The sequence below is a fragment of the Calypte anna genome, chromosome 6, assembly GCF_003957555.1.
Source record: "Calypte anna isolate BGI_N300 chromosome 6, bCalAnn1_v1.p, whole genome shotgun sequence".
NCBI classification, from domain to species: domain Eukaryota; kingdom Metazoa; phylum Chordata; class Aves; order Apodiformes; family Trochilidae; genus Calypte; species Calypte anna.
In genome coordinates, this window is record NC_044252.1 from 27,877,752 (window position 1) to 27,894,055 (window position 16,304).

The 16,304-nt window shown below is 35.1% G+C and overlaps 1 protein-coding gene across 1 annotated transcript in view; it reads left to right on the top strand.

Moving 5' to 3' along the window:
• The window catches only part of ATRNL1 (attractin like 1), a 461,414-nt gene that overhangs the window by 107,630 nt on the left and 337,480 nt on the right, over positions 1–16,304 (top strand). Inside the window, exon 19 of the mRNA XM_008490117.2 lies at positions 395–532. Coding sequence (XP_008488339.1) covers positions 395–532 — 138 coding nt within the window. The remainder of the gene's footprint in view (positions 1–394; positions 533–16,304) is intronic.

A 16,304-nucleotide genomic window follows, 5' to 3' on the forward strand; every position in this document is an offset into this window, starting at 1 on the left:
AAGAACAAGAGCTGTTTTATTTTGACTAGGTATTGTGATTAGCAGCAAAATAAAATTCACAAAAAATTAAATTTCACAATTCTTAAATTTTACAGTTTCTCTTATTTAGCCTTTAAATGACACAAAAATTAAGAAATACAGAAGTAAACATTAGAAAGAATAGAAACATTATAAATCAATGGTCGCTAGTTAGAGAATATCAGAATAAAGTATTTTCCACTACATTATAATATAGGCTTGGTTAGGCTCTGTGTCAAAGTACAAACATATATGCCAATCATTACTCAGGATTAAACTTCTCAGAATTATATTCTGCTGCAATTTTCTAATCACTCAGGAATGATTTTCTTCCCAAGAGCAATTTAGTAATGGCTTTTAAAATGTTGTATTCCAGCTTGCCAGTGTAATGGCCACAGCACCTGCATCAACAGTAATGTCTGTGATCAATGTAAAAACCTGACAACAGGAAAGCAGTGTGAAACCTGCATGCCAGGGTATTATGGGGATCCCACAAATGGAGGACAGTGTACAGGTAAGTTGTTCTGCTGGGAGGAAAAAAAGTACTTGAAATTACATTTTATGTAATGTGAATTTAACTTTCTCAATGTAAAATGAAACTAACTTTTCTTTAAAGGTTTAATGTTTATTTGATAATACAGATGAGCTGATCAGCTGAATTAAAAGGGTTGAATATCAGATTAATATTTTTAAGAGAAACTTCCCATTTAGAATATAATTTTGCTGTTGTTTGGTCTGGATGTTCTAAGAACAAGATGGTGATACAAAGATGCTCTCCCAGATAGAGAAAGGAGAAGCAACATGCATGAAGCTGCATATCTGCTAAATTCAAGCACAGCCACTAGAAAATGTGTTCAAGGGGATGGAAAGATTAATGTCTAGCCCTATTGACAATTGTACATTTTGCTGGTGCTTTATGATGCTTTAAATAATTCTTAATAGTTCTCTTATTTCCTGAAGTTGACAAAATGTTCTTTTGCTGTCTACAGCACCTGTATGGCAAAATGATGTATTAATATAACTTTTAGTCTTCAGGGGTACATTAGCTATCAACCAAATGAGCATTCCATCACCTTTAGTGAATTATATGTAGTACAGTAATGACTAAAATCAATTTATAAACCCAGTAAAATTATAAATTTTATAATTTGTTTTTTCAGCCCTAGTCTGTAAGAGTACATATTTTCGTTGGTAGACATGATTTTAACAGGAGCTATTCAGACTAAAGAATACTTAAAAAAAAAAAAAAAAAAAAGTTAATTATTCTGAGGCTTTATCTGCATTGCTACATTATACTTTGTATTATAGAGCCCATAAATCTGTTTATGTTTTTAAGACATTTTGATGAATGTAGTAATTAGGAACTGTTAGATTTTCTTCAGTATCGTGATTTTTATTCCTCTGATAGAGGTGCCCAAACTGTGGGCCAGAGCTTTCTGCAGGAAAGAATACCAGTGATCCATAGATAAGTCAAATGAATTTTACTTGGATTTAAGAGGATTTTGGAACCAGAGGTGAGGTCAGGGAATGTGCAAATATAAAGGAGATGGTTTTAGTTTTTATTTTTATTTTCTCCTTCATTCTGGTAAATGCTTCTGGGAATACAGGATAAAAAAAAATAAAATATGTAGATGCAAATTAAGACCAAGATTAAAGTAAAAGCATGAGGAAAAAAAAGACTGGAAGAAAAGGCTTATCAGAAGCTTATCTTAACTGTGACTGAAAACATTGGAAAACAAGACAGGAAGTATGGTATGAAGTAGCCAACTGAGGAAGAAAAAAAAGAGGAACTGAAAAAAGCCTGCTCAGAGTTCTTTCTTGTGTCCCTTTGCTGATGCCAGCTGAGATTTTGGCTGGGCCTTACCAACACATCTTTCCGAATAAAGCTCATCCTTCTGTATGAGGATTGAGACTGCCTGAACACGTAGGGGGTACATTTTTTCCTCAGAGCTGCTGAGCGATTTCTTTGAAGATCCAGATTGAAAACTTTAAAGGAATGACAAGATAATGACTACATCTGTAATGCTATAGTGCTCTTCACACAACAAGTTGCTATAGTTACAAGGGAGTAACTTGGTTATGAAATGGAAAGCAGTTGAAACTGGGAAAAGAGGTGGTACTACATCTCTTGAATCTCTACAGTTGATAGAGAAAGTTGACTGCACTGGGAGAAACACTGAGAGTTACTAACTTGACATACATGGTATAAAATATTTTTTTTACCTACTGTCCTGATAAAAGCACTCGTGTGTTCAGTACATGTAATATGTATTCTGCTGCTGTGATGTAGTTACTTACACCTTAAATCTGACCTCCCAAATAAGTTTGACTGTCAGTGATACAGATTAAAAAGATTTGCAAGAAAAAATTTCTTTTCTTTTATAGGCTGGTTTACCTTTTGTGGTTCCTTAAATCCCCAATGATCTTGAAAGGAAGGAGGAGGTGCATAGCAGGTCTTTCAGCCCTTGGAAAACTTGCTTTTCCTTAACTGTGCAAAGCAAATCCTTTTCCAAATCCCAAATCGAGGTCATTTGAAAAGCTCTGAAAGAAGCTGACTACCCAACCCTGGGTGATTAGTTCTGTTCTAAGTTTTATCCAGGGATGGAAAACTCTGCAAAAAAACTTTTTTCTTTATTCTACTCCAAGAATAATGATGCCTTTGTGGCATTATGCATCCATAGTGTTATTACATAGTCTTATGCTATCAAATTACTCTAGGATGAGTAAGAGTTGTTATAGGAAAAAGATAGAATTTAGGTTTCAAAAGGTTTTGAATAGTTGTGATTAAAGAAGTGCAAATTTTCTGGAGTTTTGCTCTCTGCAAATTGGCAATTGCCAACATTTCAATAGCTTTAAAACAAATCTAAAGACAAATTTTGCATCCTGCTATGCTAACAGGCATAATAACAGGCTTCAGGTATGTGAAAGTAAGCTAAAAAGAGTGAATAATTATGAAGTGCCTTCCCCCAAACCTCTATTTTGATTGAGGAAGAAGTAATGGGATGAGATTGGAACAAGAAAGATGAAGGTGGAATACAGAGGTAACTTTCTGCTAGCTAAACTTTCAATAGAATGCCTAAATCAGCAGTATCACCAATGCTGTGTTTCAAAGATTTTCAAACTTCTCCAGCTTTGGAAAAGGGAGAATAGCTGATTCCACATACTCTTCTCCAATCATCATTTTCCAAATATTCTTTGAGTCTGAGATCCAGAATGCAGGGAGGTGTTAAGCAAAGATGAAGTATTCCAATTCTATAAGAAAATTATCCACGTTTAGCAAAATTGCCATGGATATTTGCCATACCAGGAGTGCATAATGTAGATATTCCTAAGTCTTACATTGTATTTTGGAACCTAGAGCATTTTTGTCATTACAGCATGAAAAATCTTTCCATCTAATGTTGGTTTGCTCCAGCACTGGCCCTTTCTCCAGTTTATTTTTATGTTAGAAGTGAGTGCACTGTCACTCTGTGGAAAAATATTTAAGGAATCAAACCTAGTGATCTGACAGAATAAAACACACCCATGCTCTACACTGTGGTGAAGCTTAGATGGCAGACATGCACAGGTCAGCTCTTGTGGATTCCAAGCAGGTGAAGCTATCCAGATGTAGGAATCCTGGGAAGCCTTGTAAGATGAAATGTTGAAGGACTGGAGAATATTCCAAATTACTTTGATAAATTTTTTTTAAGTCCGAATTGAGGTACCATTAATTGTTAAATATTGATATGTTTTGGAAATAAAACAGCTGTAACTGTAGATGGAAACAGATGTGGTTTTGCTGTCTTGGTTGTTTTCCTTAGTGTTATGTTTGCATCAAGGCCTTGCTCTGTTATGGGCTGTATGGCTGGGGAACACAGAGGTGCTTTGTAGAAATTTTAGAAAAAACAAATTAAGATGTATACTACAGGCAGAGGTACACCAGGAGAAGATAGCATGGGAGATTGCTTAGAATAATTTTGCATTATCTTGGCAATATTTTTAACATTATTTTAAAACTTATTAATCATCTACTTAGTTGTCAATACTAAAAAAAAAATATTACTTTAGCTGCTTATCATCTTGTCATTTCCTTTATACAAGGTATTTAAAAAAAATTATTCTTAAAATGCATGAGTTGCCAGGAGAGAATTCTTTACAGTAACTTCTGACACATACTATTGCTGTATAATACATTTAATAATGAGATAATGTAGGCACTTTTCTGTATTGCCATTTTTTTCATAAAGTGATAACATCCTAAACAGTCTTCAGTTTTGACAGAATTGAAATTGTGGCCCTTCCTATTGCTCTTGCAGTAGGAGTAAAATTGTGAGTACCAGCACAAAGTTCACTCTCTGAACAGCCTTTAAGCCATGGTGCTCAAGGCACTGACTCTTCTGTAGAAGCTTCCTACCACAGGCTGTGTCAGGGCAATTTTTTAAGCAAGTCTATAACTTTTCCATTGCACTAACAGGCCTGTCCCCTTCTCTGCTATCATACAGTTGGATGTTTTCATTACTAAAGGCAATAGCTTCCCCTTTCATTTAGTTTGTAATCATTCTGTTTCTGTAGTACACAAAGGGCAATCAGTATGGGAAAAAAAAATCCCTTTCATTTACAAGGAGCACATGTTCATTAGGATACATGTTTTGTAGGCAGCACACATTAGAAACCCCATGATTATTTCAAACTAGGGGAGATATTCTAAAGAAACACAAGTGGAATCAGATATGTCTTCTGCTACCAAATTTCAAGGTGAGTGTCCATCTTTCCCAGTTTTCTTTACAGTCCAACAACTTTTTGCTGTGTCCACGCTGAATCAGACTCCATGCAATCCACACTAGATCTCAGGAAAGTCTGTTTGCCCCCCTCTCCTGCAAAAAAAGTTTGTGTAGATTCTGCTCTGTGGACATAGAGCAGAAGTGGACATAGGCATCTTCTTTTCTGAAACATCTCCTAATTCCTACTCCTGCTTCAGGCTTTCTGCTATGTATCATCTTCTCTCTCAACCCTGCCTGCTGCTCCCAGTGGGTTTTGCACAGAGGAAAAAGATACTAATTGACAAGATAACAATACAAGCCAAGATACTTAATGGATAGTATTTGGAAAAGAGGACTTTGTAGCTTTCTATCACTTGGGGTTTTTAGCACTTGGTCAATGTCAACCTCTTCCTCTGGTGTCGTGCACAGAATCATAAAATAATTTTGGTTGGAAGAGAACTATAAAGATCATCCAGTCCAACCCCCTTGCAGAAAGCAGGGACACCCTCAACTAAATCAGGTTGCTCAGCTCATCAGGGTTTGTCACTGCATTTAACACAGGCAGAATACTGAGACCTAGAAAGTTCTGGTGGGGGTCAACTCTGCTACCTGGAAGGCAATTTCCACCTCTGCGTGCAATATTTGACCTTCAAAATGTTTGTTTCTGTGCATTTCACCTTGACTGTGCCTGTGCCACAATGCCTGGAGCTTCAGTGCTGTTGTCCAGCATTGTCCATAGAGGTGAAAAGCAAAGAGAAGTAGGTGAATTCTGCTATTGTTGTAGAAAGCTGTAAATTTGGTCTCCTATCTTCTACAGGGGAATTCTGTTTTGAAAAGGTTTCTGGTCCAAAATCTTCTATTTGGAACCGTGAGTGCTTTGTGAGGTAGAACTGTGAATGAGGACAGAGAGCTTTTATCCCCAGGAATGGGGAAACCATAAAGGAATACAGTATTCTTGACTTGCAGTATAAACAGCAGCAAAAGCTTTTTCTTCCACGTTGTCCTAAAGTAGGATTAGGAATGAATGGGAATCGATGGGAGTTTTGACTTTCTGAGAAAATGGTGCAGCAATTTGGGATAAGAGTTTTTATACAGTTTTTCTGTGAAGCCTTTATAATGTCTAGTATGTAGAGAATTGTATTTATGGAAATCAACAATGCATTAAAGATTGTGAGTCTGGTCATTCTATCATTAGATGTCAAAAAATATAGAGGAAAAGTTATATTGGGTTAAATATTACAGTCTAGAAGCCTTCTTTTCACAATGACTAAGTGTGTAGTTAAAAAACAAAAGTGTCTTTTAGTCCAGGCATTTTGTGTTTATTCACATAAGCAATAGGTATTCAATGGTTTGGAGGCTTATGAAAGAGACAACAGAAATCTTTGTAAATAAAGATACATAAAAATGAATAAATGTTGGAGTACAGTGAAAAAGAAGAATCCAGTATTCTTTATACTCTCTTCAGGTACTAGAATATGGAACTCAATTAAAAAAAAAAATCCACTTCTACTGATTATCTTGTAACTTTGTTTCTAAGAACAGTGGGTCCCAAGTTCATAGTAATAATTTAACATTATTCCAAAAAAGAAAAGTTCACGTGGTGCTAAATTCCAACAGAACACACAGTTTTGTTTATCCTTTACAAACAAAACCACAGGTTTTGACAAGTGACGGGGCTATAAAGAAATCCCATTTTGCAGTAGTGTTGTTGATTTTTAGTTTTGTTTTCTTAAATGTTGAATAGAGATAATGATACCAATTGCTCGTTTTTATGGAATACCTTACTATAGAATAAACCTACTCAATACAGTGGGTTTATTAGCATACTGGAAGTTGTTTTTAGTAGTAGGTAGAGGGCTTCTTGAAACATGCAAAATATAAAGAAAAGAGATCATAGCACAATAAGGTATTCAAGAGAAGCTGCATATTGCTTTTTGCAGAGAGATTGTTAGAATAGTTAGTGTAAGAACTCTTTATCTGAGAAGACATTTTTTCCCCAAAGCTGATTTGAAAATTTATTTTCCTTCCTTTAGTGAATGCTGTTTATTGAACAGTGTTCATGATAGTGTGAATACTGAGTGAATAAAATGCCTGTATTTGGCCTTAGTTATGAACTTAAATTAAATTCACTGCTATCAGAATGTATTCCAAGTGTGTCCTGTGCTATTAAAGTAGAAGAATAGTGGATTGCCATAAGAAAAGCTTAGTCAAGGAACTTGGAAGAAGACAACTTTTAACAGAACTGCTCCAGTTATCCAGTTATTTTTTGAATGCCAAGGAAAATGTGCTAAGCAAACTTTTCAGTCTCCTATTCATTGTTGTGAGTACATATAATTTTCTTTTTGCTTTCTAGTAAATTTAACCTGTATTAAAAAGAATTATTCCTACCATCAATAATTGTGAATTAAAAGAAAAAGCACAAAACCAAAAAACAACCCCCCCAAAATAAACCCAAACACACTAGGACCTTTTTTTATAGCTACGTTTGTATTCTGCAACCTCCTTACACTTGGAATAATCTTAACTGAAGGAGCTGAGTTACACTTCAGTGAAAATGTCATTGTCAAGCTGTGTTTAGATGTCAATAATTTTATGGATGAAAAAAAGAAGAAACTGTTGAATGTAGCATTCTTCATGATTAACCTCCAGAGAGAGAATATTTGGGTGGCTGTCGGGTTTAATAAGTTTTTGATAGGATGTCTGGCATATTTAATCTTTCTGATGATTGTCCTTGATTGCATGCAGCAGACTTTTATAAGCACAACTTTTTTTAAGCTAATGCTTGATTCTCTGCTTTAAGCATCATCTTAGGATTGCTTTTGAAAAAGTTGGTGTTTGTGCAGAGCTGCCAACTGACAGTGGGTGGGTTCAGCCCAGCCAGAAGCCAAGCATCACTCAGGCACCACCTCATTCCCTGCTCCACAACCTCCTGCTCCCAGTGGGATAGAGAGAGAATAGAGAGAACAAAAGTGAGAAAACTTGTGGGTTTAGAGAAAGACAGTTTAAAAAGTAAATGAAAAAGGGGGGAGAGGGGAATCAATCCAGGTGAAAGCAGTTGCCACCTTCCCACAAGTGGACCAATGCCCATCCAGTCTCTGAGTGATGGCTGTCTCCTAGACAGCCTTCTCCTCCCTAATTTTTATCACTGAGCATGATGCTACATATTATCTTTCTAGTCAATTTGGGTTAGCTGTCCCAGGTGAAATGACCTAGAAATTATACCTTTTTTCTTTTCTTTTCTTTTCTTTTCTTTTCTTTTCTTTTCTTTTCTTTTCTTTTCTTTTCTTTTCTTTTCTTTCTTTTCTTTTTCTTATTTTTTTTTATTTTATTTATTTATTTATTTATTTTTTATTAATACCATAATCAGAAGGTGTGGTAGGTTAAATCCAAGCCAGTGTTGTGGTGTCTGACCATCAAAATTCCTTTTACTAGTCTCAGAGATGAGTAAAATAGTAAAATAAAGTATCTGAGGTTTCTTTATATTTTCTTGCATACTTTTTTGGCCTACTGTCTTGCAAAGTAATAGTTCCTTAAGACTGATTGCTGTGGAATGTTTCTTTGCATAAATGTAACTTCACCATTCAATGAAGTTGATTGAGTTATGCAAGTGGAGTAAGAACAAAACAGCTTTTTAAAAGAGAGAAATAAAAGAAGGCAAAACTATTCCTTAAATTTTATATAATCTATACTGTGTATTTAGTAAACTTAGACTTTTTTTAGGTCTGTGATGCAATAAAAATATCTGAAGTAGTACAAAGAATAGCAACAATTCATCCTATCTTAATCTTTTTAAGTAGCAGGCATTTTGTGGTAATCTTAGCATCAGAACTAAGAATTCAGGCATACCTTATTTGGTCAGCACTTATTTTTACAGGTACTGAGGAGATACAGCAGTTAGATTTATATGTATGCCTTTAGCTTTGTGCTTATTTTATCTTTTCACAAGGATTAATGACCAGTCCATTGCTTTCATTAGATGCTGGTGATCAAATCCTCCTGTGTGTTATTGTGTAACAATTTTTGGCAATGAAAAATTAGTTGATGTGCATTGTTCTATTTTATTTTATTTTTTATTTATTTTTATTTTTAAAGGTTTACATGCTATAATTTTATTTTCTGGAGTAAGGAGAATTAATAAAATGTATTTCTGATGTGCTGTCTGATCTGTTACCAGTATGTACCAGTCTGGATGAAATCTGTAGTCGTTCCTTTCCAAAAGATGTTCCCTGAGGAAACAGCCAGTGAATGAATTGGAAACTTTCAGCTGTCTAGAACAGAGTGATTTTGTCTGCCTCTTATAAGCAAACATCTTTTACCTTGTGTTGAAAAAGTTGTCAAGAGCTCAGGAAGCTTCTGTGTCTAAGCTGAGAAGATGCTGATCTCCAACTGAGGGTTGGCAGTCTGAAGATGCCATTTTATTAAATCAGTATTTCTTTAGCCTAAAGTAAACATTTGACTACAGCCAGAGTCTTCTTTTTCCAAATACAATAGAATTTTTTTTAAACAGTAGGCATTTTGTTTGTTTGTAATAAATGAACCAGCCCTCCTAGATGTTTCTAGGTGCTGAGAAGTTCTTATCCTCTTTCTTTTTACTGCAACCACTCACAGCCTCTTTATTCTTGTAGTTTTAAATGCAGATACATCTGCAGTCAATAATTGCAGCATCTCTGTCTGTAATCTCTCCCCAAGAAAATCCCACAAGTATGTCCCCTGACAGCTGGTCAGTGTGACATGTAACATGCAGCATAATATCCTACATCACTGACTGCAATTTTACCACCTAAAAGGATTTTGAAACCTTTCAGTGTAAGAGGAGATCATGGTTACCTTTTGAATCCCCACCTGTGAACGTGTCAGAGGACAGAGGAGTCAGGAAGCAGTCATTTTGTGTTGAACTGGTCATCCCTTTCCTTTAGGAGTCTTGGAAACTCCCTACAGGCTGTTGAGAAAATAGCATTTTCAGGCATCATGCAGCTCATTTTTCAACTGGTAGAATGAAGATACTCAAAAAAACCCCCCAAACCTCCTGTAATGGCATTTCTGTTTGATTGCAGTTGATTCTGCCTTCATTTTCTGAGTGGTAAATGTAATACATTACAATGGCAGACCACATTTGTTATTTAAGGAAAAAATAGCTTTGCTCACAGTTTAATGCCTTAAAAATCAGTCTTATTTTGTATCTCCTAATGGCTAACTCAGGGAAATGATTTGCTGACTTCTTTAGATTTCGTGGCATTTTTGTCTGATAAATTGTGTAAGGCATTTCTCTTCTTTGGGCTTTTACTCTGAATGACCAAATACACACAAATAGTTGCAATCAGTTGTTGATTTCAGTTGTTTTTCACCTTAGAGTGGAATATTTATTTATTTATTTTTTACATTTAAAGCCACAATGAATAACTACTGAGTGGTTTTAAATTGTTTTGCTTTTCATACGGCTATACAGTAATCTTTGATTTATTTTTTTTCTGTTACAATTCAGGAAGTTACACATTCTTTTGTGAGTGAGGAGAGAAAAATTGCAGTCTTTTGATGAAAGGAAGTTTTTGGCAAAACTTTTCAAAATAGCTGGTAGAGAAAATGCCATCTTTTCCAAGAAAATTTTAAAAGGCATAATTTAAAAAAAGAATATACTAATCCTTTGGTGTCTGAACAAGACCTCTGAAGTACACCTAATGTTGGACAGGCAAAGATGAAGGCATCCAGAATCATCAGGTTGGTTTTTTTGCTCTACAAAAAACCCCATAAAAGACACATCAAACACCCTTGTTTAGTTTTTACTAAACATACAAAAAAGTTTGTTAGCAGATTTGAAATTACTTCTTTTTCTTAATCAATTGTAATTTTCTCTTATGGATTCATGTGAGAGCCTCTTTACTAACAAGAGCATTTCTGTAACCACCAAGTAAAAAATGTCAAGGGGTAGCAGAGAGCAGGCTTCAGTCTGAGAGAAATATGGAAAAAAATATGCAGCTCTAGGGTTTTTTTAGTCTCTAGTTCTACAAAAACGGCATCAAGATGATTGTGTGTAATTGCCTTTTCCAGAACAAATTTATATCTAGTATTGATCTGGTAAAATGATTATCTAATTTTTGTGACTATTTGGAATAGCTGACCTTGCTTTAAATGATACATACATTATATATATATTCATATATATATCATCTACATATACTCTTAATACATAATTTCTATGTAAATATTACACATGTAACCCACATAAATATATATGTGTATATATATATATATACACACACACATGTAATTCATATATATATGATTTAGGTGGTTGCAGAATCCCTGCGTATGTAGGTTCCATACTCTAAAACTATGTCTCTTCCTTTTATGTTTCCTTTCTCTCAGTCCTTAGTGCTGTACATCCTGTTACACTTAGCACAATATTCCTCTCTAAAGCTCCCTGCAAGGCAGTTGTAGGGAGCTGGGTGCTGGCCTCTTCTCTCAAGTAAACAATGATGGGACTCAAGGAAATGGCCTAAAGCTGCATCAGGGGAGGTTTAGACCAGATATGAAGAAGATCATTTTTACTGAAAGAATAGTTAGATGCTGGAAAGGGCTGCCCAGGGAGGTGGTGGAGTCACCATCCCTGGAAGTATTTACAAACTGTGTAGATGAGGCACTTCAGGATGTGGTCTGGTTGGCGTGGTGATACAGATATAGATATTTTTAGATTTTATTTTATTATTTTTATCGGAGAGATGTTGATGGTTGGATGCAGTGATCTTATAAGTCTTTTCCATCTGTGACAATTCCATGATTCTGTGAATATATAAAGATATGGTTTTTGTCTTTTCTCTCGTGTTATTGTATTATGGAAGATAAGCTGGTTTGGGACCAAAGGTAAACCAAGGATAAAAATAAAATTTGTCATGCAAATGCTAATTAGTTTAATAAGAGTGTTTTAATATGGAAGTTAATCATGCCACTGTAAAATGAGTTACATTTGATGTGCATTTACAACAGGCCTTTTTAGTGTCACTTTTAAATTTTTTTCCAGAGTTCTTTATCGTAATTTTAGTGCTACTCAATTAATGATACTGCAGAAGTGTTGCTGGGCACATCTCTTTGCTTTTACGTTGTGTGTCTCAAAGGTTGAGTGAATGTGTTTCCAATAAAAGTAATTGTTGAATGCTAAACAGGTATCAGGGGCTTCCAGTTGAACATGCATTTCTAGAAAAATAGGTAATTAGACAGCTTTGTAATAATACTATTGTAGAAAATAGTCTCAGAAGGGCAGATCTCATATGTGTAGTCTTAAAGGATTACATACATCAAAATCTGCAGTGAAACTGAGCATTAAAATGTTATATCTAGCATGCATTTATACTTTCTATTTCTTACTTAGCCAAGCCACATGAGAGAGCTTTTATCTCCTTTTCTAAAAACACAAACGTGTTTTTCAGACAAAATATGTGTTTTGAGGTGTAAGGAATTTTTTTGTGTGTGTGGGTTTTTGTATAAAATGTCTGCCGTTTGCATTACCAAAATTAAAGTAGTGCACCCCAATATTTAATAGCTTTGTTACAATTTTCCTTTTGAAAAAATCAGCAAGTTGTCTTAAAGGAATTATCTGTGTGCAGCTACTGGTTTAGTAATCTTTGAAGTAAGCAAACATATTAAGTTAAAGTACCATTTGTAGTGAGCTCAGTTTGTGAGGAAAATTGCTCTTGCAGCTCTGTGTTGGAGATGGGGGCTGAGCAATAAGTGTTTTCTTAAATTCAATTGTCTAAAATGCATACTTCATGGAAATAGTGATGGGTATTCTTTTGTTGTCAGCATCAGCAAGAAGATTTATGTGCTGAGCTAGCACCTCCAAATCAATCATGCTGTGGATTTATTATTTAGTATATTCTATAGGGTTGTGGTTTTGCAGCAAGAATTTACTCTCCTGGATTATACTGTTTATATATAGTCTTTCTGCTCTGCTTAGAATCTGCATGTTGTACAAAAGAGTAGCATGAACTGCTGTTTCCCTGAAATTAGAGTAGGTATTGCCAGGGTGGTTTTTTTGCTGTTTTTTAAAGCTTCAACATCATAATTTCAATTAATATATTAAAACAAAATGACAAAAATAGGTCTAAATCATTTAAATGAATAAATAATCTACTATACCATAAAAAACTTGCTTAAGATACAGAATTTTAATAATGATAAAATGTTTGCATGGTAGCTAAGTATTTAAAATAACTCCTTAAACAGTGTATGTGCACAGTATAGACCCAGGTTGGAGGTGAGTGCATACAGCAGGATGGGGCTGACCTCAGTTTCTATCCTGAGTTGCAGCACCTCAACAGTAAAAAAGTGTTTTCTGTACTGATAGAATTTCCTGTTTAATCTGTGGCCTTCATCTCTTGTTCTTAGGAGTGGGCGTTGCTAAGAGACTGGTTCCCTCCCATCAGGTACTTACACATGTTAGTAAGACCCCACAGAGACTTCTCCAGACTGAATCCCAGCTCTCTCAGCCTCTCCTAATAGGAAAGATGCTCCTTTCTCTTTATCACCTTAGCGATTCCCATGGCCATCTTCTGTTTTGGTTTCTTTCCTGTGAAGTAGGGTTCATGGACATGGAGTATGATACAAACCAAAGAATCACAGAAGGGGGATGAGTGTGAGATCTGATACAGAAATTGCCTTGTTATCTGTGCTAGAATACTTGATATTATTGAGACGTTAACTTTACACCATGGCAATCCATCTGGGTCATTTCCAGCATCTACAGAGGGCTAAATTTCTAAGGTTTATCTCTGCCAAGAACACAAAAGTGATCAGAATAATTAAAGCTCAGCCTAGAGGAAGTTTATACAATTTTGTGTACTTAATTCATGTTTCTCAGTCATGATGGGGGTGAATGAATGGTTCAAAAATACTAAATCTAAAGCTTCTGATCTTACTTGCAAGAAGAACTTTTATATGATTTTTTTTTTAAATAAGCCTATCAAAATCTCTATACATTTTGTAAGTTGATATAAAGAATGTACATATGTTTGGGCAGGAGTTTGCAACTCCTGAAATCTCCATTAGAGTTTTATAATTTATTTTGAATTAAAATATATCTCTCTATGCCTGAGTTTTACGCACACAGAATTGTGACAGTTCTAATTCCCATCTTTTCTTGTATCCATAAGGGAAATATGAGCATTGGTAAAAAGTTTTTCTGTGTTTCTTGTGCTGCAATTAATTTTGGAAGGTATAAGGCTAATGATAAATCTTGCCTAATAGAAGGTTCTGAAATCCAGCAGAAGCTGGCATTTATTGTGAGTCTTAAGCTTCTCCTTAAATTAAAAACTGTTAGCAGTGTGTGAATTATGAAGTAGAGAGTGACAGATGTACTTCTTTCCCAAAGGGGAAAAGGAGCCATGAGACACTATCAATCCCTCTTGTATCCTAGAGGTGTGATTATCTAATTGAAAATACATCACCTAGGATTAATTTACTTGTAAGAGAAGAAAATTGTGTGTTTCATTATGACAGTTGGTTTGCAGAGATTGATTTCTGAATTTTGAAAACTGAGTATGAATACTTAAATTAGGAGGAAACAGAGAAGAGAATTTAATGACTGTTGGAATGTTATTATGTTTTCAACTTGCTGGGAAGTTAAAGCAGGATTTCAAGCTGTTCTCTGCATTGATGACTGCCAGGGAAGATTTGAGAGAGGATTAGTGTCATTGTAACCTCTGAAAGTGTTTGAGAATTATGCTGCTGTGGGTGCTGGAGAATGCTGTACAGAGGTAGAGTCTGGCTCTGATGTACCCTGTAGATAATCCTGTCTCTTCTCTAGCAGTCTTCTGCTGCTCTTCATATGGGAGTACTCAGCAAAAGGAATAATGGCATTGGTGAGGTTACTTTGCTGTGTTGGTGGTGTGGTTTTGTTGAAGATAGGGCTAACTCTGTCAGAGCTGACTTCTAGATATCTTTAAAAATACAGAATAATTTTAAATAACATTTTTAAAGCCTCTGCTGGTCTTGTCATTGTTACCTTTATTTTTCTGTTGCCATCTTTCTCCTAGAGATGCAAGATAAAAAGATAAGTATTTTTTATCTGCTTATATTTAATTTCTCTTAACCACAGGAAATCTGTGTAGGCATGCTTCATCCACTGTCAGTGCCCCAAATAAAATAATTTGTAGTAAGAACTGGACATTATTTATTCACTATAGTGAATATGGTGCTGTCAGCATAATGTCACGTGAGAGATGTGACAACTCAGAAGATTCACACTATACCTAACTAAATGTGTGAAGGAATAGTGGTTATCTAAAATCTACACTGAAGGACATCAGGACTAAATGGGATAAACAAAAGCAGTATGCTTTTTCCAACTTTTTGAATTTCATTTTTTTCAGATGATGAAACTTTAAGTGCTTTAGTGTGGCAGAAATTAAAACTGTTCATACAGGCTGACAAGCTGATTGGGATGCCTCAGATAACTCCATAGACAAGCCACAGACATTATGAGGGTGCAGAGGAACACTAGGACACAAAAATGTGGTGTCAGAAATTTTCCTTGACAGTGTCTCAGATATGTTGATAAAAACGGGGCAGACAGGCCCAGAGAATCAAAAGCAATGATGTTATCTTCCCACCATCAAGCATTAAATAGTCTGAGCCTGGGGTTTCCAGTCAGAAATCTCTGCTTACCACCATGTAGTTCTACTCGAACTTCAACCTTTTATTAAATACATGGTGGGGGGCCACGGGAGGAGGAGAAGCTTTTGAAATGTGAAGTATTAAGCATAGCTTTCATTTTAACTGCTAATTCCTTTTCCTTCAGCTTTAGGAAGTTCTTACAAGAAAAATCATGGTAAACATTTCTTTAGATCAGCATTATATATGATAACTGTCCTTTTTTGCTGGAATTTAAGCCTTGTTCATGCTTTTAAAACTGATTCTGAGATTGGGCATATTTCTACCAGCATTGGACTGTGAAAGATACTCCTATAGCTACATTTTAAAATTTTCATCTACAGTGATATCAGAAGAGAAACCATTCACTGGGAATGGTTAAGCAGAGAAAAAATAGAAAATATTAAAGAAAAAAATGGAAAGAGTATGGAAGTATTGAGGTAATGCAAGAATGAAAATGTTCTATTGCTCTGAAATAAAATGCAGCTTCAGATTGCAGTTGATTAATTAATAAACATACTTCATATTGAAAGCTTGTAATTTCTTTTGTATTATTCAGAAATAGCCCAGTGGGAAAAACCTGCAGTGTGGCACAAATAGAAATTGTTTTCCACTAAATGTCCTGTAATATTGACTTGTTCTACTGTTGTATTTGTTTGGTAACATAATCACATTACCTTCACTAAGAATGGGGATGGCTTATATGGATTTTGGGTTACTTCTCACAGATGTCCACAGATGTCTAGTAATCCATTTTTTGTCATAGAGTTTACAATTGTTAGATGAATTAAAATATGTCAAGATAATATTTGTCAAGATAAGATTTTAAAATAATACAGAAGTCATTACCTCCTGATGTACTTTTTGAAGGTATACAGGGAAAAGACAGATTACTAGAAACTT